We start from the raw sequence: 25,954 nt of genomic DNA on the forward strand, positions 1-25,954 counted from the left end.
CTACTCAAACAAATTATATACAGACCCAGTCCGTCGAGTGTAGCACTTCATCTGCACAGCACTTTGTTCCCACTCTTCCGGCTGGTGCACTGCTTTGATACCATTTGTAACGTCATTACTGGGTTCATCACTCAAAAGTACTAGCTGTTAGTGAGGTAATTGACCTTATATATAAATCTCATATGTCTCCCTTGCACAACCAATGTGGGATTCGTGGGATCAGAGCCAACCTTGGTCCATTACCATGGGGGATCGTGGGTAGGCGTTTTGGGGGCTACCCACGAGCCCGAATCCATGGGAGTAATGTTATGGACCTCGCCCCACAGAGCCCAGCAAGGATGCTGGCGCTAAAAGGGGGAGAGTTTGCCACGTTCAGCGAATCCCATATCGGTTGTGCAAGGGAGAGATCTAAGATTTATATGCCCAATGACCTCACTCGTAGCTAGCAACTTTGAGTCATGGGCCAAGTGACGACGTTACACTATGTAAATATAGATGACTAAAGGAGAGGAAGATTAATCTGTAAATATAGAACACACTTAGGAATTAGGATACATAAATCTACCTAAAGAGTTAGTCTCACTGAAATATCAAACATATGCGGCATAACTCCAGATGAATAGTCCCCTCAGAACTCAGAAGTGGCCTCTTCCGGATACCTTGCCTTCCAAAAATGGAATATAGAGATAGAGCAGAGTTTCACGTTTCTCTGCAAATAAATTCGATTCAGATCAGTATTGATATGATCGACAGTAAAATCTATACTTGAAAGAAAATAAAACCGCACAATCATGGTACAATCTTCTGAATTGAGCAGAGAAAACAAATGATAGGGAAATCAAGATAGACGTTGAATCTTTATATACTGCATCCTATAATACCTTCGGGCTTCTAGCACAATCTCTAATACTCTCGGAAACAATAGTTGCTGTGTCAAAATTAATCTATGTATTATTATCTCGGACTTGCCCTCAGTATTCCAATCAAGCTCCAATTTCCTTTTTCCTTTTGTCTGTTCACTAAAGTTGAGTTTTTAGGTGTAGACGTCTGACAACCTTTATCTGCATCCATCTACCAATTTGTCTATTCCTCAATCATCAGACCAATCTAAAGGTCATTTATTATCAAAAGATCAGCTATTTACTTCCAAACCAACAGCTACTCGATGCAGGATTTGCTAAACCGCAGTAAAAATATGCAGAAGATAGTTTACATCCAGGTAATGTTGAAGGCAATTGGTGCTGCTTCAAATTGACTCATCGGGTGCACTTGAAAATATCAGAGTTGATCAGATTCGACTATACAGACATTAATCTATAAACAGCTCAGTTACTTGATGGTTGACACCACTAGAAATCTTATGTAGCATCCCTGCAATGAAAACTACAGATAAGAAAACTTGCAAGCTGAAGAAACAACATGAAATAATGTTGGGCATCAGTAAACAAAACCAATAGCAAAATAGGTTATCCACTACTATCCTTTTTTCAGTGTGCAAAAGCATGGTCGGCTCACTATATGATTAAGCTCTCCCAATCTAAAATTTTCTCACTCAAGGTAGAGATCTTGCTTAAAGGAAACAATGCCCCAAATCACCTGAACCAATCCACATCGCTTGTCATTATACAATTTTTCGTGGTGTTAAGAAAGATGATGTCGGGACAACCTGGGATCTTACGATGCCCCCACTTGACATTTCATTCATGAACAACCTCTGAACAGGAACACGGCACCTATTATTTATTGTCATTATCTCTGCTATTATTAGTCTCTATCTGCTGCTATATATGCACACTGATTGATGAAATGCGATTCCAACTCATTTTCAGAGATCACCAAGTCTCAGCAATTATCTAGGCCGAAGAAGTCTCCTTGGTTGCTTCCTCCAGGGGACCGCCCCCTGAATCCAAGTTACCTGCTAAGTCGTTGATGGATACTTTGACCACATTAGAGTGGACCCCTACATCCGTCCTACTTTCTGCTCATACAGCACATCGTCTGTCTAACACATGATGCATGGAGAAGTTTTTTCCATTTCCCATTTCCAAATTGGTAATCGCATAAATAAAATTTAAGTGCTGATTGTCGAAAAGAAATTACTCCATCAGCAAAAATCTAAAATTTTATGAAGATAAGGGACGGCTATTCAATAATCAAAGTTAAGGTCTGATTTTGGAAATCAAGCACATAGAGATAGAGCTGACACTCACAGCTTGCAACCTCCGTGGTGGAGGCTGAGGCCTTGGCCTGACCATTTAGTGGTCAGGTTGAGAGAATTATGGGCTTCATGGCCATCCATGGCTAGACACCAGATTAAGTTAGTCCTGCTGGTGCTAATTTGTCCTGTGTCATCCATGCAGTTGGCTTTATAACGCGGACCAGATTAAGTTAGACACCAGATTTTGTAGTAGACATGCTCTGTGAGTTGTCACCTTTGCTGAAATGTGAGTATGTTGTACACTTTTCACCAATTTCTTATGTATTTGCTACCAACCTGCTGTTAAGGATTCTTGAGAGACTTGAGACCACGGGAAAAGTGATGCGCGTTGCTTCGAAAAGAATATGATGATATATGAATGGTATTGCTGTTCCCCACGTAGAGATATTTGTTTTGCTGAAATGCAAGTACTGTTTTCTGTTTTGCAACATTGCGGGGTTGGAACCTGGTATTGTAAAGACTAGCCAAACGATCCCTGTCAGGTTCAAGTGGATGTCAATCAAAAGAAACGATCCAGAAGTTTGTTGAAACACTCTCAATCAGCTCATCTTCTGGGAAGAATTTTCTTTGTTGGGCCTCAGTGATCTGCTAGCTTTGTTGTCTTTCCTCTGGTGATCGTCCCTAGATCTTGGAGTAGTTGACTTGCCCTGCCTCTGTGGAAATTGTGAGTACATGTTTCTCTTAAATCGGTTCAGTTGTATGGTTTGAATATTACTTTGGGTTGTGGGATAGATACTTCGAAGGAACAACGACGAGGGCAAAAGATGAATTTCCGCGTTGTTATGCATCTGAACTTCACAGGGCATTCTAGTTACTTCAATTCTGTTATCATAAAAGGAATGGATTGTTTTATATCCTTCCCATGATGTTTTCTCTGGATAGTCCAGTCACTTCTCTATATGGATAGCTACCGAAATCCGATGAGAAGCTCGTCGGCATGCTCTGACTCTGTTTAAATGGTTTTTTAAGTGAGGGGAGGCCTGCCCAGTCACTGATGGACGGGGATAGAAAAAGGAAGAGAGGGGACTAAGTAGCAGTGGAGCCATTTATCATTGTTTGCATTTCGCTAGGGAATACAGCTCGAAAATAACCCGAAACTGTCTGTAGTCAATTAATTCTGAGATCATGGAGATCGGAACAACCCCTTCTTTAAGGTAAGAAACGGGGGCCTAAGGGTAGTCCTGTTTTCCTATCAGAATCATAGTTAAGTTGAACATGAATGCCGATGATGCCCTGTTTATTGCAGCCAACTGCGTCTCTGCCTGCACTGAAAGTATATATGTTGCTCGGAGGTGTTATGTGTGTTACTTTGCCTTTGGAATAAGAGAAGTTAGCAAGGCTTTTCCCACATTGCAACGTAACTATTTTATTCATCAGCAGTGGACCGGTGAAGGTAATGTTCTTCGAATTGGGATGATCTTTTGTCGCTGCTATTCATTTTATCTCCTGAAGATTTCGCCATAACTGCAATGATCGGATTCATAGGATATGTTATGCTTTTACAAGTCACGAAACATTACACAGTTTTCTTTTATATGTATCTATTACACGTATATGAAAGTGTGAGTTCACGGTTGGTTTTCTCCATATTTCATAATCATCGTTTCGCCTTTCAATGTGCTTGGAGACATCGCATAATTCTTATTCTATTTTCTGATGTATGTGGACAAAGTATGTTTTGATAATCTTAGGAATTAGGATAATAGGATATGTTTTGTTTCATAATCTCTGTCACACTCTTCCAGTGCGATATCTCTTAAGAGATGTAATAAAAACATCTTTTTCTACAGAAAAATACACTTTTGGTCCTTTACATTAAGTGAAAAGTTTAATTTAATTCTTTTCGTTTTTTTTTGTTCAATTTTGTCCTTTGTGTTTTGAAAATCATTCTATTTGGCCCTTCGATGCTGATGTGGCAATTAATTTCATGCCATGTGTATAATTTCTTCTCAAGTGGCCATACAGCACATTTATTTTCAATTTCTAATAATAAAAAATGAGAAATCCAAACCAAGAAAAGAGTGGGCACTAGTGGCTTCTTGCCGACCACCATCGCCTCATGTGGAAGGTCACCAATGGTCTCTGCAGCCTTTGGCAGCCTCATAGTTGCGGTGGTGGCTCAAAGATGAGCCATTACCGTCTTGTTTGTCCTCCTTCTCTCTCCTTGAAGAGAGAGAGAAAGAGAGGGAGGATAGAAGAGGCGGAGGTGGCTCAATCTGGAGCACTGCCCCCTCTTTGAGATTGCCAGTGAATTCTGGTAAAGAGAGATAGAGTGATGATGGAGGCGGAGGAGGTGGCTCATCCCCAAGCCACTTGCCCTTATTCGAGGTCACCAGAGCCACTAGAAACCACCAATGACCTCAAATAGGAGGCAATGATCTGGTTCGAGCCGCCTCCGCTCCCTCTATCCTTCATCTCTCTCTTTTTCCCTCTTCGAAGAGACATAGGAAAAGGACAAAGGCGGTAGTGGTGGCTCACCTTTAAGCCACCATTAGAGCTGGCAAGGTCGTCGGAGGCCACCGGCAACCTCGCTTGGGCAGTGGCGGCCCTTACTTCCCCTAGTTTGGGTTTTTATTTTGTTGTTTTTGAAAATTTCAAAATTAGTCTTTAATATTTAAAATTGAAAATAAATGTATTGTATGGCCGCTTAAGAAGAAATTATACACGTGTCATGAAATTAATTACCACACGAGCTTTGAAGAACCAAATAAGACAATTATCAAAATGTAAAGAACGAAATTCAATAACAAACAAAAAAGGACTACACCAAAAAAAAAAAACAAAAGCACGAAATTGACATTGCATTTAATGTAAAGGACCAAAAGTATACTTTTTCTTTTTCTATAATACACATTTTTATTCAGCAATATATATTTAAAAAAACATAAGATACGTCTATTTTCAGCAATATATATACTTTCGATGCACTTTCGAAAATACTTTTGAAATTTTAAAATTATAATAGCGGACTTTTGTCTTTTTTTATTGTAGTCATGTTCAAGTAACTTTATTAGAAAAGAAAAAACTAAAGACTATTCTTATGTTATAAAATCAATGAATGAGGATTAAAAGATGAATATTACAATTGAAGCGTTACAATTGAAGAGTTAGTTTATTGAAAATTAGTTTATAGTCCAATACCTTTAGTACAATATTAAATTGTATGCATAATTTAAGGCCATAAGATTGATATAAAAAAACTATTATGAAAAAAACTATTTAAATTCTTTTACAAAGTAATTTTTTTAATGAATACACAGTATTTTCTATTGGAAATGAGAGTTTGCAAACCAAACCGAGCATTTCATAAATAATTCAAGATAATTATTAAAGAATCATCAAGCTCGAGTTTTCACATTTGTCTTAGATTTAAAAAAAAAATTAAATTTTGTCTCACAAAAGTACCGGTATCTTAATTTTTGTCTCAAACATGTCCAGTTGTCTAACTCCATTTATATTTTCCAGCAATTTGCTGACATGAACTTAACGGATGTTAAAGCGGACCCGCAATGACACACATGATACCACTTATTGCACGCCATCTTGGGTCAGTGTTAATATTGGTCTACGATAAAATCTATACTTGAAAGGAAATAACACAGAACAATTAATCATGCTACAATCTTCTGAATTGAGCAGAGAAAAGAAAGGGAAACGGCCATATTGAGTATTTTACTCTTCAACCTTTTGAACTTTTTTCTTTTTCGTCCTAAATTTTTATTTGAGCTGAAATTGTGCTCAACCTTTTCAAATAGTGTAAGTTTTATTAGTCCTTCGGTTAATTAATTTTTCTATTCAAAAACTATTTTTCAATAAAAAATTATTTAAAAAGTAATTTTTATTCTTTTTAAACAAAACTAGGTGATAACCCGCGTGTTGCGTGAGAAAGATTTTTATTTTTTATTTTTTAACAATAAGTGATTAAAACTAAGTACATTATGAATTCTTATTCAAGAAATATATATTGTGGATTAAAATTATTTCACTTAAAAATTAAATGATTTCCGCAAAAAACTATATGTCACCAAGACTGGAATTTTAATATCCTAAATATATTGTGGAAAGAGGGAAGTAATATGCCGGTTTTTCAATTATAAGAAAATGCAAATCTTAAATAATTGTTTTAGATAAACAAGTAATTGAAAAAAGTACCTATTCAAAACTATATTTTTTTCCTCGAATAAGTACATAAAAATAATTATTTAAGATGATGCGTTTTCCTATACTTGAAAAATCAGTGTGTTACTTCTTTTCTTGACTTAAAATTAATTTTCAATTTCAATGGTATGATTTCTAGTCCGAGTAATATGTCCCGATGCAGTCCATGCAGTTGCCTTACTAACTACATAGATGGTGGGAAGATAGGCACTGCAGCGGAGCCAAATCCAACTGCACCAATATGATTTTTATTTTCTAATAAAAGAAATCCAAAATGACCATAATAAGGACTGTGGACTGAGGGGAAATTCTAATATGACTCCGTATCACTGTGACGCGCTTAGTACTTTAGTTCAAATGTTTAGTATTTTAGTTAAAGTGTTTAATACTTTTGCTATTTGTGATGGATTATACAAAATAGTAAACACTTCAATCGTAATACTAAACACATAAATTGAAAGTAGAAGTAAAAAACACTTGTATAATCACGATTACTAAAAGTACTAAATACTTAAATTAAAGTACTAAACGCTTGAACTGAAAGTACTAAACGTGTCACGGTGATATGGAATCATGTTAGCAAAACCCGTGGGGTGAGGACACTTTCACTTTTGTAGAGCAATTTCCTAGTCATTTCCCTAAAGTTGCCTCCACCGTGTAAGCACTGACAATAAGGGCGGTGAACAGAGAACACTTCCAATTTTTGCAGGATTGTGAGTATGCTTTTCTGTTCTACCCCATTGCAGGGGTCACTACCCAAAAGCTCGTTGAAGCCTTTTTTCTCGCCGGTTTCACTCAGCTCATCTGCTTGGAAGATTTTTTTTACCTTTGCCGAGTTTCAATGATCTGCTCTCTTGTTGGAAATCTTTCTGTTGGTGATCGCCCCATCTCTGGGAGATCTTGGAGGTCAACTTGCCCTGCCTCCGCAGAAATTGTGAGTACAAGTTTCTTTCTAACTAGTTTCATAGTATGTGGTTTGGTTGTTACTTTGGGTTGTTGATTGATGGATACTGTGAAGGAACAAGGAGTAGGGATAAATATCAGAAGTTCGGGGTTGTGACGCGACCGAGCTTCAGCAGGGCTGTCTGGTTATTTCAAAGTAAGCAGGAATAGATAGATCTGCCCTGCTAGGTTGAACTGCAATTCCACCAGCACAAGAGGAATGGAATGCTTTTATTTATGTCTTTCCCATGATGCTTTTTGTGCATGAAGCATTTCTTTCAATTATTTTTCCATTAGGTGTTTCTTCTTTCAGTTGTGAAATGGTCCAAAACGGAGAAATTGCTTTCTCAGCCAAGAGAGGCTTTCTCCAAATCGACAGTCTGATCTGGATTCATTCCTTTTGTTTCTGTCTTGCTATGCAGGTCCAAGTGGAACCTGAACTTAACTAGAAGCTGGACAGTTTTAAGATATTGCAACTGAACCTACCCTCACCATCAAAAAGGGCAAAGTTCAGTACTGCATCCAGCCTGCTTGTGCTGGTACTCATGTCCTTCCACGTCTGATATTCCTGCATACATAGTTGTCTCGACGTTTATCCATAGAAACTACAAGCTTTGGAGGTTGGAGGGCTTCTTGACATTGTAGCTGAGGTAGCGCGCCCAGCTATCATCTGTCAAAGAGTGTATGCTGAAGGTGAGGCGCTCTCTGGATTTGTTCTTCGTCTCATGCTACTTTTTTGTTTAGTTTCCTATCATGCTCCTTGCAGACAATTGATGCGCAATTCATAGGAAATCACTTGTTCCTCCATTTAACTATATTATTAAACTACAGATAGAGAGGTTAAGTCACTGGGATGGCTGCATCATCTATTATTTAACTCAGATAGAATACTTCCATTTCATTGGGCGGATGACAACATGGTGTGACAGATCGTCCTATCGGAATCTAATTCCTAATGGTAATCCTGTTATCCTATCGGAATAGTAGCTGAGTCGCTCGTGAATGCGCATAAAGCTGTGTATTGCAGCCGAATAGGTGCATAATTAAAAGCTGCAATGGAGCATGTTGTTGGAGTTGTAATATGTCTATGTTCTCTGCAGATACTTCTAAGCCCTTGGGATAAGAAAAATTAGCAAGGCCTTTCCCACGTTGCAGCTGTGCCATTGCCAGTCTGCATTCATCAGTTGTAGACCAGTGAATGAAGGTAAAGGGTTTCTGACTTGAAATGATCTTTTCTTGCCAATTTTCATTTTGTTTCCCGTAGTATTGATCATGCATGCGATGATTAGATTCATAGGATAAGTTCCACTTACGAGTTATGGAAATTACATAGTGTCACTGAACACAAGATCTTTGTTTCTGGTTTTACAGCTGCCTGAGGGTTACTAGCTGGCATGGATAGGCCAAAGGTGGGTAGGCCAAAGGTGGGTAAGCCACCGGATAAGTTCTGGGAAAAAGTTGACAAAGTCATATCGAATGAAGGTGAAGGACCTCGATGGAAGTGTAAGTTCTGCAAAAAAATATTTCCCGGCGGAGCTTCCAGGATAAAGGCGCATCTGGGTAACGTTGAAGGCAAAGGAATTAAAGTTTGCAAAGCAGTTGATGAAGATACGGTGAAAGAAGCCAGGGAGGATCTTGAAGCGTGGGAATCAAATGGAAAGAGTCCAAAGAGGAGAAGGCTAGGAACTGGAACCAATTCAGCTCAAGTTAACCCACAGTCGGTTGGCCAAAGCAACCCAAATGCACCACCGCAAGGGAGTCTGTACACAATCCAGAAAACAGTCCTACCTTGGCAATTTGCGCCGGGGTATCCAGACGACAGCTCTAATTTGTCCAGGAGTCTCGGGGAATCTAGTTTAATTGTATTACAAGATATTTGGGATGAAACAGAGGTGGAAGGTCCATCAAATGCTCAACGGGACATCAATAACCGAAATAATATGCCACGCCCAGGCTTTGAGACTAGAGAAGCTGACCGATCGGGTTCACATCAGCACGACACTCTCCCACCACCACACATGCGGCCTGTGTTGGAGGATCAGCATAGTTCAATGGTTCGTGACCTGCAAGATGAAAATGCAAATGCACCATCATGCGATATCCAGTCCTTGCAACCAGATGGTCCTGTTCGGCTACCCGTGAACGCTCAACCACTTCTTGCTGAAGGCACCCTCAATGTACCACCGCAGGGGACGACAGAGGCTAATATCTCTGAAGACAACCCAGTGCAAGATAAGCCCGATGACAACATTATGCTCGAGCAACTCAATCATTTTAAACCGACACAAATTGATCCATATCCCAACAATGAAGCCAATGAGGACATTGATTCTTCTGCACAGATCTCACTTGCAAGGGAAACTACACAGTGTGAGATGTTAGTGCCCCAATCAGTGGGTCGAGAACGGATTGTGGATGAGCTATGCGATTACTTAATGAAAAACGATATATTATGCATCGGAGTCCATGGGATGGGGGGAGTGGGGAAAACCACAACCATGAAACACCTCTATAATAAAGTGCATGACAGTGCTGCCTTTGAGAATGTATTTTGGGTCACGGTGTCAAAAGACTGCAGTATCCACGAGCTTCAAAATAAGATTGCCAGAGCCCTCAAGGTTAAGATATACCACTGCGAGGAGCTGGAGAGTATAATAGGAGCAGCAACAGACGAAGAAGAATCACTGACATCATCAACATCATCACTGCCACCTGAAACTTTCTCCCAACTCAAATCAATTGAAATCGAGAGCTGCCCAAAGATGAAGTATATGGTGGGGCCAAAATCGCTTCCTGTTCTTAGGGAAATAAAATTACGTCGATGTCATAAGATGAAGAGGGTGCTAACTCTTGAGTTATTCATGCTCCTCCCCAACCTCAACTATATCCATGTTCATGATTGCAAGGAGATGATGGAGGCTATAGGCGGCCAAGAATTAGACAACGGAGCCACCAGAAGCTTGTTCTTGTCCCCCATTCCAGCAGCATCTCCTGGTGATCAATTAAGTACAAGAAAGCTGACCTTGGAATTATACTGCCTTGAGGAGCTGGAGAGCATATGCAGTTGGACCGGACTTTGGGATCTCATACATGTCATTAAGATACGTAGATGTCCAAAGCTGAAGAGGATTGAAATGCTAGATGATGCTTCTCCTCCCCCTTCTCTTAAGGAGATAGTACTTATAGAAGAAGTGGATGAAGATAGAGAAAAACAATGGTGGGAATCTCTGGGGTGGGTCCACCCTGAGGTCACGACTACCCTTGAACCCTATGTGTTTGTTTATTCGCTAGACGGAAATATTCCTATTACGAGAATGCCGGTCGTAATCGACAGCAGGATTAGGGAGGGAGGGATGGACCCAAACTCTGCTCAGAGGAAGTAATACACATCAAGGTACTATTTTTCACTTGCAGATCAAATTTTTCCACCTTTTTCCCACAGGGCACCAACGAATGACTTAATATATTTCTTTGTCTTTTATTTTTAAAAAGTGTTTTTTTTTTTGAGAAATTTCGTTTTCTGACAACAAATATATTGTTTGGTGTTTTAAAAAAGTACTCTTCTATGCAATTCATAAGCTTACTAGATGCAATTCATAAACTTACTAGATGGAAAAACAATGGTGAGAATCTCGGAAGCCAAGACTGCCCTTAAACGCTATGTTTCATTGAAGTTTGGCCCTAAAGAAGGATTCTTATATAGGAAATGGCGTCATAGTCGGCAACAGTCTTATTTTCCCTTGCTGACCAAATTTTTACCTCAGAAAAAATTTGAAAAAGCACCGACAAATGAATGAGTATGTTCCTTGTTTTTTATTTTCAGAGGCATTTTTCTTTTCTGAGAATTTTGTTTGTGTAAACTATATTATTATTATTAATAAATAACTCCCTATTATTTTCTGTAGGGAGGTGGATTCATTCAAATGGAACAATGGACAGAAAAGCATCATCAGATTGCCCATTAAGGTAATGAAAGTCCTGTCCTAACCTTTCCGTCATCCATCTTCTGTAATTCTACTGTAATTCTGGCCCTTTGATTGGATCATTTTCTTGTCTTCCGTGACAATAATAGCTCATTCTCTTGTTTTGTTCTTTGTACCGAGGGCGAGCAGAAATGCTTATATTTTTGTATGTTGCTATACCACAATTAGGGTGCTATGACGTATATGATAGTGACGATGCACATATCTAATGATAGAGTACTGAACTGCATCATGCGATTCTCCTGCTTATATTGGTCCATGACCTTATGCCTCACTGCCTGTAGTCATCGACTGCTGAAAAGTTTGAGTGCTGTCTCAGTTTTATGCCAATCTAGCTGTGTCAGGTTTCAGTTGCAAAGTCTTGCTAACCAAAATCTAAATTTTCGAAATCTGATTCTTCAGCTTGCTGCTGCTGTGAGAGATTTTCGGATCGAGGATAGATTAAAAGACAGGGAAGTTGGAGATAGCGAACTGCTGCTTATGTGATATAGTGATGAGGATATTCTGAACCATTTGCTCTGCAGATAAGTGCATAGTTTTATAAAGAACTTGAAACATATGTCGACTGTTTGCTTGCTCCGTTAAGTACTGTAACACTCAGAGTAGTCTCCAGATACGTCGGCTATCGGGAGGTGTTACTTACGTGTGTGCCCGCAATAACTGTTAATCTTGGGGTGCAGAGTGTGTAAAACTCTGTTGAATCAATCCATCGTTCTTCTAAAAATTCTTTTTGTGTTTTAAGAATGTAACTATGCCAGACTGAGACGCAAATGTTGTTCAGTCGGTCAATATGTTGACGTGACGAGAATTAGAATTCCATCATATCTGCCTTCGCCAACCTCACGCTCATCTCTATGAATCAATTTCATTTCTCCATTCGAATATTAGTTCATATATCTTCAAAAAGCAGAGTTTACTTTATAGAGGGTGTGATTAACAACTTGACCCAATCTATGGGACTGGTCTAGCAACTTGTCAAGTTCAACCACCGGCCCAAAATACTTAAGCCCAAGTTGCTAGTGATCCCATAGGTTGGTCTTTATAAACCACTTCACTAACTCATTCTCCCATTAATGTGAGATTTTGAGGTGTTACAATATCCCCACTCAAAAGCTTGACGTCCTCGTCAAACTACTCAAGCAAATTATATACAAACCCAGGACACTTCACCAGGCATGTGGGATTCTAGAGGCGGCTCCTACGGTTCAAGAGGTGGCTCCCACCCAGTACGTCTGGTGTAGCACCTTGTCCGCATAGCACTTAGTTCCCACTCTTTCGGCTGGCTGGTACACTGCTCTGATACCATTTGTAACATCCTCGTTGAGTCCATCACTCAAAAGTGCTAGCTACTAGTGAGGTCATTGGGTCTCACATATAAACCTCATATCTCACCCTCGCACAACTGATGTGGGATTCGAGGGATCAGAGCCGACCCTGGCCCACAACCATGCAAGATCGAGGGTAGGCATTCGGGGGGCTACCCACGAGTCCGAATCTGTGGGAGTAATGTTCTGGATCCCCGCCCAAGAGGCTAGTGAGGACTTTGGGGCTAAAAGGAGGGAGTTTGTCACGCCCCACAAATCCCACATCAGTTGTGCAAGGGGGAGATCTGGGATTTATATGCCGAACTAATAGCCAACACTTTAGTGATGGGCCCCGCAAGGACATTATAGTGCGTAAATATAGATGATTCAAGGAGAGGAAGATTAATCTGTAAATATAGAAAACACTTAGGAATTGGGATACATAAATCTACCTAAAGTGTTAAGTCTCACTGAAATATCGAACATATGCGGCATAACACCAGGATGAATAGTCCCCTCAGTAGTGGCCTCTTTCGGATACCTTGCCTTCCAAAAATGGAATATAGAGAGCAGAGTTTGACGTTTCTATGCAAATAATTTTTTTTCAGGTCAGTATTGCTATCGATCGACTGTAAAATCTATACTTGAAAAAAAATAAGACAGAACAATCATGGTACAATCTTCTGAATTGAGCAGAGAAAAAAATGATAGGGAAATCAAGATAGACGTTGAATCTTTATATACTGCATCCAATAATACCTTCGGGCTTCTAGCACGATCTCTAATACTCTCGGAAACAATAGTTGCTGTATCGAAATTAATCTATGTATTATTATCTCGGACTTGCCCTCCGTATTCCAATCAAGCTTCTACTTCCTTTTTCCTTTTGTCTGTTCACTTAAAGTTGAGTTTTTAGGTGTAGACATCTGCCAACCTTTATCTGCATCCATCTACCAATTTGTCTATTCCTCAATCATCAGACAAATCTAAAGGTCATTTATTAGACATATTTCAATATCAAAAGATCAGCTATTTACTTCCGAACCAACAGCTACTCGATGCAGGATTATGCTAAACCACAGTAAAAATATGAAGAAGTAGCTTACATCCAGGTAATGTTGAAGGCAATTGGTGCTGCTTCAAATTGACTCATCGTGAGCACTTGAAAATATCAGAGCTGATCAGATTCGACTGTATAGAGCTTAATCTATAAACAGCTCTCTAACTTGACAGTTGACACCACTAGAAATCTTAGGTAACATCCCTGCATTGGAAACTAGAGATAAGAAAACTCGCAAGCTGAAGAAACAATATGAAATAACATTGGGCATCAGTAAACAAAAACCAATAGCAAAATAGGTTATCCAGTACTATCCTTTTTTCAGTGTGGAAGCAGGGTCGGCCCATTAGATGGTTAAGCTCTCCCAATCGAAAATTTTCTCACTCAAAGCAGAAACCTTACTCAAAGGAAACAATGCTCCAAAACACTTGAACCAATCCACATTGCTTGTCATTATACAATTTTTAGTGGTGCTAAGAAAGACGATGTCGTGACAGCCTAGGATGTCACTATGCCCCCGATTGACATTTCATTCATGAACAATCTCTGAACACGAACATGGCACCTATTATTATTGTCATTATCTCTACTATTATTAGTATCTATCTGCTGCTATATACGCACACTGATTAATGAAATGCGATTCCAACTCATTTTCAGAGATCACCAAGTCTCAGCAATTATCTAGCCGAAGAAGTCTCCTTGGCTGCTTCCTCCAGGGGACCGCCCCCTAAATCCAAGTTACCTGCTAAGTCATTGATGGATACTTCGACCACATCAGAGTGGACCCATACATCAGTCCCATACTCTGCTCATACAGCACATCAATTGTCAAATACATGATGCATAGAGAAGTTTTTTCCATTTCCCATTTCCAGATTGGTAATCGCATAAATAAAATTGAAGTGCTGATTGTCGAAAAGAAATTACTCCATCAGCAAAAATCTAAAATTTTATGAAGATAAGGGACGGCTATTCAATAATCAAAGTTAAGGTCTGATTTTGGAAATCAAGCACATAGAGAGAGAGAGCTGACACTCGCAGCTCGCAACCTCCGCGGTGGAGGCTGAGGCCTTGGCCTGACCATTTAGCGGTCAGGTTGAGAGAATTATGGGGTTCATGGCCATCCATGGCTAGACACCAGATTAAGTTAGTCCTGCTGGTGCTAATTTGTCCGATGCCATCCATGCAGTTGCCTTTATAACACGGACCAGATTAAGTTAGACACCAGATTAAGTAGACATGCTCTGTTAGATGTCGCCTTTGCTGAAATGTGAGTATGTTGTACACTTTTCACCAATTTCTTATGTATTTGCTACCAACTTGCTGTTAGGATTCTTGAGAGACTTGAGAGTTGAGACCATGGGCAAAGGGACGCGTGTTGCTTCGAAAAGAATATGATGATATATGAATGGTATTGCTGTTCCCCACGTAGAGATATTTGTTTTGCTGAAATGCGAGTACTATGATTTTTATTCTTTTTTTGGTTATACTATGATTTTATTTTTTAATAAAAGAAATTCCAAATAAAATAAAAAGAGACCACTAGGTGTGGACTGAGCAATTTCTAGTGGTAAAGCTGTGTAGTGGGAACTATTGAATTTTCATGGGCTGATACAAGCTTCAGCTCATTTTCAAATGTTGATATCCAAACTTCATATAAACCAATAGTTGTTCTTTCATCTTTTTTACGTGGGATTTTGTAATTCTCAACACTCTTCCTCACGTGCAACGTGTGATCTATTTCTGCCTATACGTTATCACGTGCCCTTAAACACCCGCCCTCAACAACTGACCTTGAGTCGGGCTCATCTTCTATGCTCGGGCGAGGGGGACTAACACGATGTGCTCTTTTGGCTACTCTCGATATTGGGTCGGCGTAGTGTAATCCCACGTGGGCACATGAAAGTGTAACCTATTTTGATACCATATTGAATTTTCATGGGCTGATACGGGTTCGAGCCTACTTCCACTTAAAAGCTCAAGCTGACAAGTGTTGGTATCAAAACCTTATATAAACCAATAGTGGTTCTTTCATCTTTTCTACGTGGGATTTTGTAATTCTCAACGGGAACATTTTTGCTTTACTTCCTCTTCTCATAGACATAGCTCTTTATTGCTAGAAATTTTTATAGTATTTGTTTCGTTTGTTTGGCTTCACATATACGATCTGCTGGGAATTAGGTGTCCCTCTCTGTGGGGGATTGTCCTTATTTGGACACTGTAAGTGGATTATGTGCTTCTTCAATTCAGGTACTAATCGAAGACCTCGAAACTGAGGATCAGATATGTTTATTTTCATCATTCTCTTGGCTCTAGACGTTGAGGGGTAGCAGTGACTGTTATCAATGATCTGCTAGCTTCTTATCTTCCGATTTGTGATCATCCCGTTTCCGCAAGATGTTGTAGTAGACACGCTATGTTAGATGTCGCCTTTGCTGAAATGTGAGTATGTTGTACACTTTTCACCAATTTCTTATGTATTTGCTACCAACCTGCTGTTAAGGATTCTTGCGATCATGGGCAAAGTGACGTGCTTTGCTTCGAAAAGAATATGATGATATATGAATGGTATTGCTATTTCCCTCGTAGAGATATTTGTTTTGATGAAATGCGAGTACCGTTTTCTGTTTTGCAGCATTGCGGGGTTGGTACCTTATATAGTAAAGACTAGCTAAACGATCCCCGTCAGGTTCATGAGGAAGTCAATCAAAAGAAACGATCCAGAAGTTTGTTGAAACATTCTCAATCAGCTCATCTTCTGGGAAGAATTTTCTTTGCCGGGCTTCAGTGATCTGCTAGCTTTGTTGTCTTTCCTCTGGTGATCATCCCAAGATCTTGGAGCAGTTGACTTGCCCTGCCTCTGCAGAAATTGTGAGTACATGTTTCGCTTAAATCAGTTCAGTTATATGGTTTGGATATTACTTTGGGTTGTGGGATTGATACTGTGAAGGAACAAGGACGAGGGCTAAAGATTTGAATTTCCGCGTTGTTATGCATCTGAACTCCATAGGGCATTCTAGTTGCTTCAGTTCTGCTAGCATCATAGGATTGGATTGTTTTATATCCTTCCCATGATGTTTAAATGGTTTTTTAAGTGAGGGGAGGCCTGCCCAGTCACTGATGGACGGGGATAGAACAAGGAAGAGAGGGGACTAAGTCGCAGTGGAGCCATTTATCACTGTTTGCATTTCGCTATGGAATACAGCTCAAAAAGAACCCGAAACTGTCTATAGTCAATTAATTCTGAGATCATGGAGATCGGAACAACCCCTTATTTGAGGTAAGAAACGGGGGCCTAAGGGTAGTCCTGTTTTCCTATCAGAATCATAGTTAAGTCGAACATGAATGCCGATGATGCCCTGTTTATTGCAGCTGGCTGCGTCTCTGCCTGCAATTAAAGTATATATGTTGCTTGGAGGTGTCATATGTCTTACGTTCTCTATAGATGTTTCCAAGCCTTGGGATAAGAGAAGTTAGCAAGGCTTTTCCCACACTGCAACGCAACTATTTTATTCATCAGCAGTGGACCGGTGAAGGTAATGCAGATTTCGCCATAAATGCAATGATCAGATTCATAGGATATGTTATGTTTTTACGAGTCATGAAACATTACACAGTTTTGTTTTATATGTATCTATTACACTGTTTTGTTTTATATGCATCTATTACACGTATATAAAAGTGTGAGTTCACTGTTGGTTTTCTCCATATTTCATAATCATCGTTTCGCCTTTCAAAGGGCTTGGAGACATGGCATAATTCTTATTCTATTTTCTGATGTATGTGCACGAAGGATGTTTTGATAATCTTAGGAATTAGAATAATAGGATATGTTTTGTTTCATAATCTCTGTCACACTCTTCCAGTGCGATATCTCTTAAGAGATTTAAATAAAAACGTCTTTTTCTACAAAAAAAAATACACTTTTGGTCCTTTATATTAAGTGTAACGTTTAATTTCATTCTTTTCGTTTTTTGTTCAATTTTGTCCTTTGTGTTTTGAAAATCGTTCTATTTGGTCCTTCGATGCTGATGTGGCAGTTAATTTCTTGCCATGTGTATAATTTCTGCTCATATGACCATACAGCACATTTATTTTCAATTTTTAATATTGTTCAATTTTCTCCTTCGTGTTTTGAAATCGTTCTATTTGGCGGTTTGACGCTGATGTGGCAATTATTTTCATGCCATGCGTATAATTTCTGCTCATGGGGCCATACAACACATTTATTTTCAATTTCTAATAATAAAGAATGAGAAAAAAAATGAAAAATCCAAACCAAAAAAAGAGTGGGCACTAGTGACTTGTTGCTGACCACCATCACCTCGTGCAAAAGGTCACCAACGTTCTCTACAGCCTTTGGCAACCTCATAGTTGCGATGGTGGCTCAAAGATGAGCCATTACCATCCTGTCTGTCCTCCTCTTCTCTCCTTGAAAAGAGAGAGAGAGGGAGGATAGAGGGGGCTGAGGTGGCTCAATCTCGAGCACTACCCCCTCTTTGAGATTGCCAATGAATTCTGGTAAAGAGAGATAGAGCGAGGATAGAGGCAGAGGAGGTGGCTCATCCCCAAGCCAATTGCCCCTTTCCGAGGTCACTAGAGCCGCTAGAAACCATCAATGACCTTGAATAGGAGGCAATGATCTGGTTCGAACCACCTTCGCTCCCTCTATCCTCCATTTTTCTCTCTTTCCCTCTTCGAAGAGACATAGGAATAGGACAAAGGGGGTAGAGGTGGCTTGCCTTTAAGCCACCATCGCAGTTGGCAAGGTCATGAGAGGCCATCGGCAACCTTGCCTGGGCGGTGGAGGCCCCTACTTCCCCTAGTTTTGATTTTTAATTTGTTGTTTTTGAAATTTTCAGAATTGCTTTTTATTGTTTGAAATTGAAAATAAATGTGTTGTATGGCCGCTTAAGAAGAAATTATACCCGTGGCATGAAATTAATTGCCACATGAGCATTGAAGAACCAAATAAAACAATTATCAAAATGTAAAGGACGAAATTCAATAACAGACAGAAAAGGACTACTTCACCCAAAAATAAATAACAAAGGGACGAAATTGACATTGCAATTAATGAAAGGGACCAAAAGTATACTTTTTCTTTTTTTATAATGCACATTTTTTATTCAGCGATATATATATTTAAAAAAACATAAGATGCGTCTGTTTTCAGCAATATATACACTTTAGATGCACTTTTGAAAATACTTTTGAAATTTTAAAATTATAATAGTGGACTTTTGTCTTTATTTATTGTAGTAATGTTCAAGTAACTTTATTATAAAAGAAAAAACTAAAGACTATTCTTATATTATAAAATCAATGAATGAGATTAAAAGATGAATAGTACAATTGAAGCGTTACAATTGAAGAGTTAGTTTTATAGTCCAATTCCTTTAGTACAATATTAAATTGTATGCATAATTGAAGTTCATAAAATTGACGTATAAAAAAATTATGGAAAAACTATTTAAATTCTTTTACAAAGTAATTTTTTTTCCAATGTATACATAGTATTTTCAATTGGAAATGAGAGTTTGCATAACCAAACCGAGTATTTCATAAATAATTCGAGTTAATTATTAAAGAAACATGAAGCTCGAGTTTATACATTTGTCTTAGATTTAACCAAATTTAAATTTTGTCTCATAAAAGTATCAGTATCTTAATTTTTGCCCGAAATATGTCTAGTTGTCTAACTCCGTTTATATTTTCCAGCAATTTGCTGACATGAGCTTAACATATGTTAAAGCGGACCCGCAATGACACACATGATACCACTTATTGCATGCCACCTCATAACAATTAAAAAAAAATTTAAAGATCAATGAAAATTAAAAAATTCAACAAAATTAAAATATCAAAGAAAATTCAAAAAAATCAACAATAAAAAATGAAAAAGAATAAAACTTAAAGAAAATTGCCAAATATTTCTGAAAGTTCATAAAAATAGAAAATTAATAAATTTGTAACAATTCAGAAAAAAAATTAAAATCAAATAAAATTCAGCAAAATTTTTAATTTTTAAATACTTTTTATGAGGTGATGTGCAAGGAGTGGTGCACATGTGTAGCTGTGGATCCATTTGAATATCTATTAAGTCCATGTTAGTCAAGGCAACTGTTATTTTTTCTAAATCCATCGTCCGTCAATAGTTCCATTAATTTTGTTGATGCGACAAGCAATTTCAGCCACATTCATTATTATGGGGGCCACATTTAAAATATATAAACTAAAAATAAAATAAAATTAAAGAATATCTGAATCAGAGAAAAAATTAATTATTATGGTGACATATGGGGATGCCTCACCCCTTCTCTGAGAAAAAAACTTCTTTAAAGTTTTTTTCTTTATTATTTTATAATATTTTGATGCTTTCATTTGCCACCTCAGTGTAGTTTATCGATCATGTCAGCAATGTTAATAAAATTATTGACGGATGACAAATTTGTAAACAAATAATAATTCATGATTTACCAAAAAAAAAAGAACCTTCACGATGAAAATTTTAAAAAGGAAAATTCATGGTTTTTTGGGTAATCAAATCTACATAAATTGCTGAAATAAAGAGAAAAAAGTCTCTTGAAAACATCTTAGAGCATGACTTCTATAACAGACATTTATATTTACTCGGAATATAAATATTTTAAGATTCCTTTTATTATGAATCATTTCCTAGAGAACTAGAGAACAAAATTAAAATTTGCCAAATTTTTTTTATAAAAAATAAAATATATTATTTATATTGATATATTTAATCATAATAAACATACGGATGCTAGTTTACATTATGCCTTTATAGATTCCGATGCCATTTAAAATCATGTTTCCATAATTAAACAAAGTACCCATCATTCTATAAAAAATTTATATGAAATTATAATATTTGATTTTAATGTCCTATGTGACAATTAATTGCTCATCTGATGCTTTGTTCTCTGTACTGAGCACAAGCAGGAATGCCGAATCATTAAGTAGTACATTTCAAGTACATGATAGTGCCGCTGCATATATATATGATAATAGAGTATTGAACCACATCACACAACTCTCCAGCTTATTTCTGGCTCGGAACCTTGTGCGTCACACATCTTGTAGTCGCTCACTGGCAGAAAATATGAGCACCGTCTTGGTTTATGCCAATCTAGCTATTTCAGTTTTCGTTTGCAAAGTCTGGCAAACCAATATCTGAAAATTTTCAAAATCTGATTATTCAGCTTGCTGCTGCTGTGAGAGATTCCTGGATCGTGGATAGCTTAAAAGATGGTTAAGTCGGAGCTAGTGAACTGCTGCTTCTGGGATTAGTGCTGAGGAGATTTTGACCCATATTAGCTCTTTGAATTGTGTGCAGTTTCAGCATGTACTTTTTTGAGGAACTTCTATGGTGTTCATGTATGTTTGCCCGAAATGTTTATTCTCCAGATACGAGGAATCGACAATGGGGAAATTAAAAGTTCCTCATGTGCTTTGAGAATCTAACTTCGCAGGACAGGGGAGATGCATATGCTGGTAATAAGTTTGATTAATATGTTGACATGACAAGAATTGGAGTTCTACTGCTTCATTTAGATTATCACTTCCAGTATCGTGCTCTGCCTGCTGTGCCATGCTATATGGCCTTACTCTTCTCGACAGATTAAAATGAGCCTTGGTGATGGCTCTTGGGTCGCCTGAAAAATTCGAACCATTGCACGAGTTACATGTATCGTATTACAAAATTGAGACATTTAGAATTCAAATTGTGTTGCCCAGTGGGTTGTGGAGTCCATTCATCTTCAGTATTCAGATGAGGTCTTTCTGGAGTGTCGGCTGGAGTTGAGTATCATCATGTCTAGTGAAAAAAAATAGGAATATTGCAGTTTCATTCTGTGGGGCTGTATTCATATTTCTGGAGATAACAGTAATTTCACGAGGTTCTTTTTTTTAGGTTAATTTCACCTTCTGATGCGGAACGAGTTTCTTGTAAAGCAAATGCTACCCCGGAAACAATATCCTGTTCGTCCAGTATATCCCGTCCTTGGAAAATTTATCGGGATGGAAGCATACGAATGGTCCCCATTAACCTGACTGTTCAACTTCAACAAATTCATTATAAGTAGAAACGAGGAGAGGAGAACAGCATGTGGCTGATCGATCAAAGCCGGGTTTCGAACTCACACACGCAACCCCCTCTGAGCTTTCGTAATGGAATCAAAGCACTTGGCCCCATTCCACCGAGTGAAATGTTTTTTTTTTGGCCGACAGCGGGTCAAATTATTAGCTTCCTAGTAAATCCAAATGTTCTTATCTGTCGGGGAGATCAATCATGGCCTTGTTTTTAATTTCAAATGCAGCCCTCATCTGTTCATTTAAAATGGACGTAAAATTACCAACTCATCTTCCATTCTCAAATTTAGCGTTTCATCAATCCTCCCGTTAATTTTAATCGATTTTACTTATCGGCGCCACGTGGTAAATTCGTAGTGAGTGAGTTAATCCCACTGAATTTATTTAATAGCTAATTATTTTGAAAATGAAAAAAACTAGAAAAAAAATTAAAAAAAATCATAAGGAAAGGGAGAGGGGGGCCGACGGCCACAGTTACCTCGATCGCGGCCGCTATCCCCCAATCGCCACAATCGCCTCCTCCCTTTTCCTTCTATTTTTCTTTTTTATTTTCATTTTCAGAATAATTAAATATTAAGTAAATCCAGTGGGGTTCACTCATTCAATCCAAATGCGTCATGTTTAAGTAAAATCCATTAAAATCAACAGGAGAATTGACATTATTTCAAAAAGTTCGTGCTCGATTTGAGAAAAAAGTGCAAAGTGTAGTACGTGGACATGCATGCCTATGCTATGACTGTAAGTCTGTTGGATCTATTATTATGGCCCAAAGAGTGTGGGCTAGTACATACCTTGATATTCAAATAAAGAGCATGTTGGATTTGATCCAAAAATATATAGTCATGTTTAAGTAACTACATTATAAATAAATTAGGTAAATATTTGCGCGTTGTGCAGACGTTTTTGTTGATTAAATATATAGATTATATTTAGTAATATGTGATGTTATGAAGAACAAATACATTATTTTGAAATCTTCGTTACGTGAATATCGAACTAATTATGTTGTAATATGGGATTCTACTTTGTTTTGGTTCGTATAATAATTATATTACATAATTGTGATACCGGACCTCTCTAACTTACCTTAAACTTATATTTCATCAATATTTTATTTTATTTCCAATGAAATAATTAATTATAATTATTCTAAACGTTCTTAAATGCATACTCATTTTTTTTTATATAAATTGAAATGGTAGTGAATGTTATAGGCAAAGAAAATCAATATATATATATATATACATATATGGCGTTAAATGATCTATATATTTTTTTAGTAAATGTGAGCGGCATTTATGTTTATGTAAATGGTAATGCCAATTATAATGTCCTTATTAGGTAATATTCTGTTGTATATAACCAATATATATATGTATATATATATATAAAAAACCAATATAATATATTTTGTTAGGTTATTTGTATGTACTGTGTATATTCCACTGCTCAATAAGAGACTATACATTATGAAATAGGGAAAAGTATAGTTTTAACCCAGTACCTTTTATTACTTTTCTATCTCCGTCCATTACCTAATTTTTTTCTATTTTCATCCACTACCTTTTGTTAGTTTTCTATTTTCACCTTCCGTAGCCTTTTCTGTTAAATTTGCTGATGCGTAATAATTGTAAGGTTCGTATAAACAAAACTTAAACTGATTGGATTGCACAAGTCAGCTCGAACCGATTAATTAATTCATTAAACAGTTTAGACCAACTTTGACTCGTCTCCATCTCAGGTTCTCCTCTTCTCTTGATTTTCGCTGCTGTAGTCTGGTCTCCATCTCTCACTCTTCCGTGTTTCCTCTCTTTCTCCCCTGTCCATCTTTTCCTCTCCTTTGCTTCTTCTCTTTCTCTTTATCTCCATCTCTTATCTCTCTTCTAAATTGTCCTCGCGATACATTGGGGCCGAAATTTGGGTTTTCTAGAGGAATATAATTGACAAAAGGAGTGTGGTCAGATCTGAGGGTAAACATTACTGAACCGAAGACTCCTCTGTATTGAGTTGTGTTGAAAAATCTGGTATTGCATCAATGCGAGCTGACATACTTCCAGAAAGGTGCTACTGGGCAGCATACAATGTCAGGGGAGTTTTGAGTTCAAGGCAAAGAGGATAGAAATTAACACCAAGCAAGCTAAAGGAGGAAAAAGGGCTAACAAGTGCAAAAGTAAGAAAATCAAAGAGCTTTGAAAGCAATAACAACAACATCTCTAAAACTTCTTTCTCGATCCGATTAGTTTTTAACCTTAATTTATTATCTTTTAAAAACTTCTTTCATCCCGTCATCTCTATATCGTTTTATTGCAGGAATCCTACCAAATTTTGATCTATTTTCTCAGTTATTCTAATTGGGTCATTTTTCCATCTCTCTTCTCTTCTCTTCTCTTCTCTTCAACGTGATGACCTTGTAATGTTATAGGGTTTAAAGAGTATGCCTGGCTGAGATGTTCAACGTGAAAGGAGGAAGAGGAAACATGCTGCAAAAAAAGAAAAAAAAATGCAACAAAAAGAATGCAATGCATATGAGATTGAGTTTCTCTTGAAATGTTAATTTCAGCCGGTTTGATCTATGTTTTGATTGAAATTCTTAATTTCCGTTCGGTTTTATCGTAATAGAGAAAGAAATTGCCATGTGTTGGGTTTCCTTTGACGTAGACCCCATGATACTTTCGAAGTCAAGGCTTTTAATGGGAAAAGTTACGGAATGTTGAAAAAAATAAAGAGTTAAATGTGAGGAGAGTTTGGATTTGCCTCGTCACTTTCAAATATTTGCAGAACGCTTCCTGACTTTACCAAAAAATAAGCAAGATGTCGCCTCAACCAAATTCCGATCAAAATTCCATCCAAAAAAGAGCACATGCCACTCACATGTCAAAATAAAAGGGTAAAATTGTCTCCATTATTTAATTACCTGGAAAAAAAAAAGAATGCATCTGAATCAGAGGAATTAGAGCGTCGATCCCATCATGATCCACAAAGCTTTCATCTTGATCTACTGTTAATGACAAAAAATCACTTCTGCTTCGATTTGACCCGATATGATGATATTAATTGATAGCAGAGAGGTGTGTGATTTCAGCACAATCAACTTCCTGGGAGATATACAAACGAGTTCGAGGTGTATGAAATGTATGCACGATAGGAGGTTGTGGGATGAGAGTGGCTAGATTACCGTATCGGTTCAGGACGAGCAGGTGGCGGGGAGCACGATTCGGAGCACGAGGACCACCGGCAGCAGAGTCCGACTGGTGTGGCGGCACGCGGGAGCCACTGTCGCCGCCGATGCCTTCCCTGCGCTGGAGTTCGATATCGTCACTCTCCTGATCCCGATGCTGATATGTAGAACTTCATCTTTTTGTTCTGCCTCTTACTCCTACTCGTCCGAACATTGTAGATAGCAAATTATCGACTAAAATATCATGGTGGCGGATCGATGTCCTAATTTCTCTTATTCAGATGCTTTCTATTTTTTTTTTCAAGTAATTAATTTGTGGAGACAATTTTATTCTTTTATTTTAACATGTGAGTGACATGTGCTCTTTTTTGGTCGGAATTTCGATCGGAAATTGGTTAAGGGAGCATCTTACTTATTTTTCGGTAAGGTCGGGAGGTGTTATGCAAAAATTTAAATGTTAGGGGGCAAATTCAAACTCTCATCATAGGTCGGGAGGTAAAGTGTATTTAGTTTAAAAATGAAATACTAAAAGGTAATGGCTAAAAAGAAGTAGTGAAAGATAATGGGTGAAAATAGAAAATAAATTAGACGGTGGACGACAATAGAAAAATGACTAAAGATGGTGGGCTAAAACTATATTGTTCCCCATGAAATAACAAACTATATATTATGAAACATATTCAATTAGGACTAGTTACGTAAGCATATTTCCGTAATAAACATATAAAAATTTCCTTAGTAAAAATAATAATTTGGCATATATATGCATATACGCATACATGATGCAAACGGCATCTATACATTATTATATGTTTATTATCTATATTTTTATGTATATGGCTATGCAAATTATAAAGATAAATTGCACTGGTAGTCTAAAAGGTTTTACAAATGTTTCAAGATGGTACAAAAAGTTTGTTTTGCTACTTGATGGTACAAAATATTTCAAAGTTGTTTCTGTATAGTACAAACTGTCATATCTCTATTGACGCCGTCAAG

General features: G+C 37.8%; 2 protein-coding genes across 5 annotated transcripts in view; both read left to right on the forward strand.

Annotated features, from left to right (window-relative positions):
• Positions 1-25,954, forward strand: part of LOC116201685 (disease resistance protein At4g27190-like) — a 44,570-nt gene that overhangs the window by 7,593 nt on the left and 11,023 nt on the right. The gene's annotated exons all lie outside the window — the stretch shown is intronic.
• On the forward strand, positions 7,034-12,025 carry LOC116201703. 4 transcript variants are annotated; one of them, XM_031533080.1, is made up of 7 exons: positions 7,034-7,310; positions 7,395-7,475; positions 7,741-8,011; positions 8,419-8,522; positions 8,690-10,712; positions 11,224-11,284; positions 11,704-12,025. In XM_031533080.1, exon 5 carries the CDS (start codon positions 8,713-8,715, stop codon positions 10,699-10,701), a length of 1,989 nt encoding a protein of 662 aa, XP_031388940.1. In that variant the 5' UTR covers positions 7,034-7,310; positions 7,395-7,475; positions 7,741-8,011; positions 8,419-8,522; positions 8,690-8,712; the 3' UTR covers positions 10,702-10,712; positions 11,224-11,284; positions 11,704-12,025. The 4 variants fall into 4 exon arrangements, with proteins under 4 accessions (XP_031388940.1, XP_031388939.1, XP_031388941.1 ...); XM_031533079.1 differs by lacking the exon at positions 7,395-7,475 and adding an exon at positions 8,150-8,276; XM_031533081.1 differs by lacking the exon at positions 7,395-7,475 and having other exon boundaries at positions 7,034-7,314.

The sequence above is a fragment of the Punica granatum genome, chromosome 3, assembly GCF_007655135.1.
Source record: "Punica granatum isolate Tunisia-2019 chromosome 3, ASM765513v2, whole genome shotgun sequence".
Taxonomy (NCBI): Eukaryota; Viridiplantae; Streptophyta; class Magnoliopsida; order Myrtales; family Lythraceae; genus Punica; species Punica granatum.

Bases quoted from the DNA above. Each gene is read 5' to 3' on its own strand.
- LOC116201703 (XM_031533081.1), top strand. From the start codon at position 8,713: ATGGATAGGCCAAAGGTGGGTAGGCCAAAGGTGGGTAAGCCACCGGAT.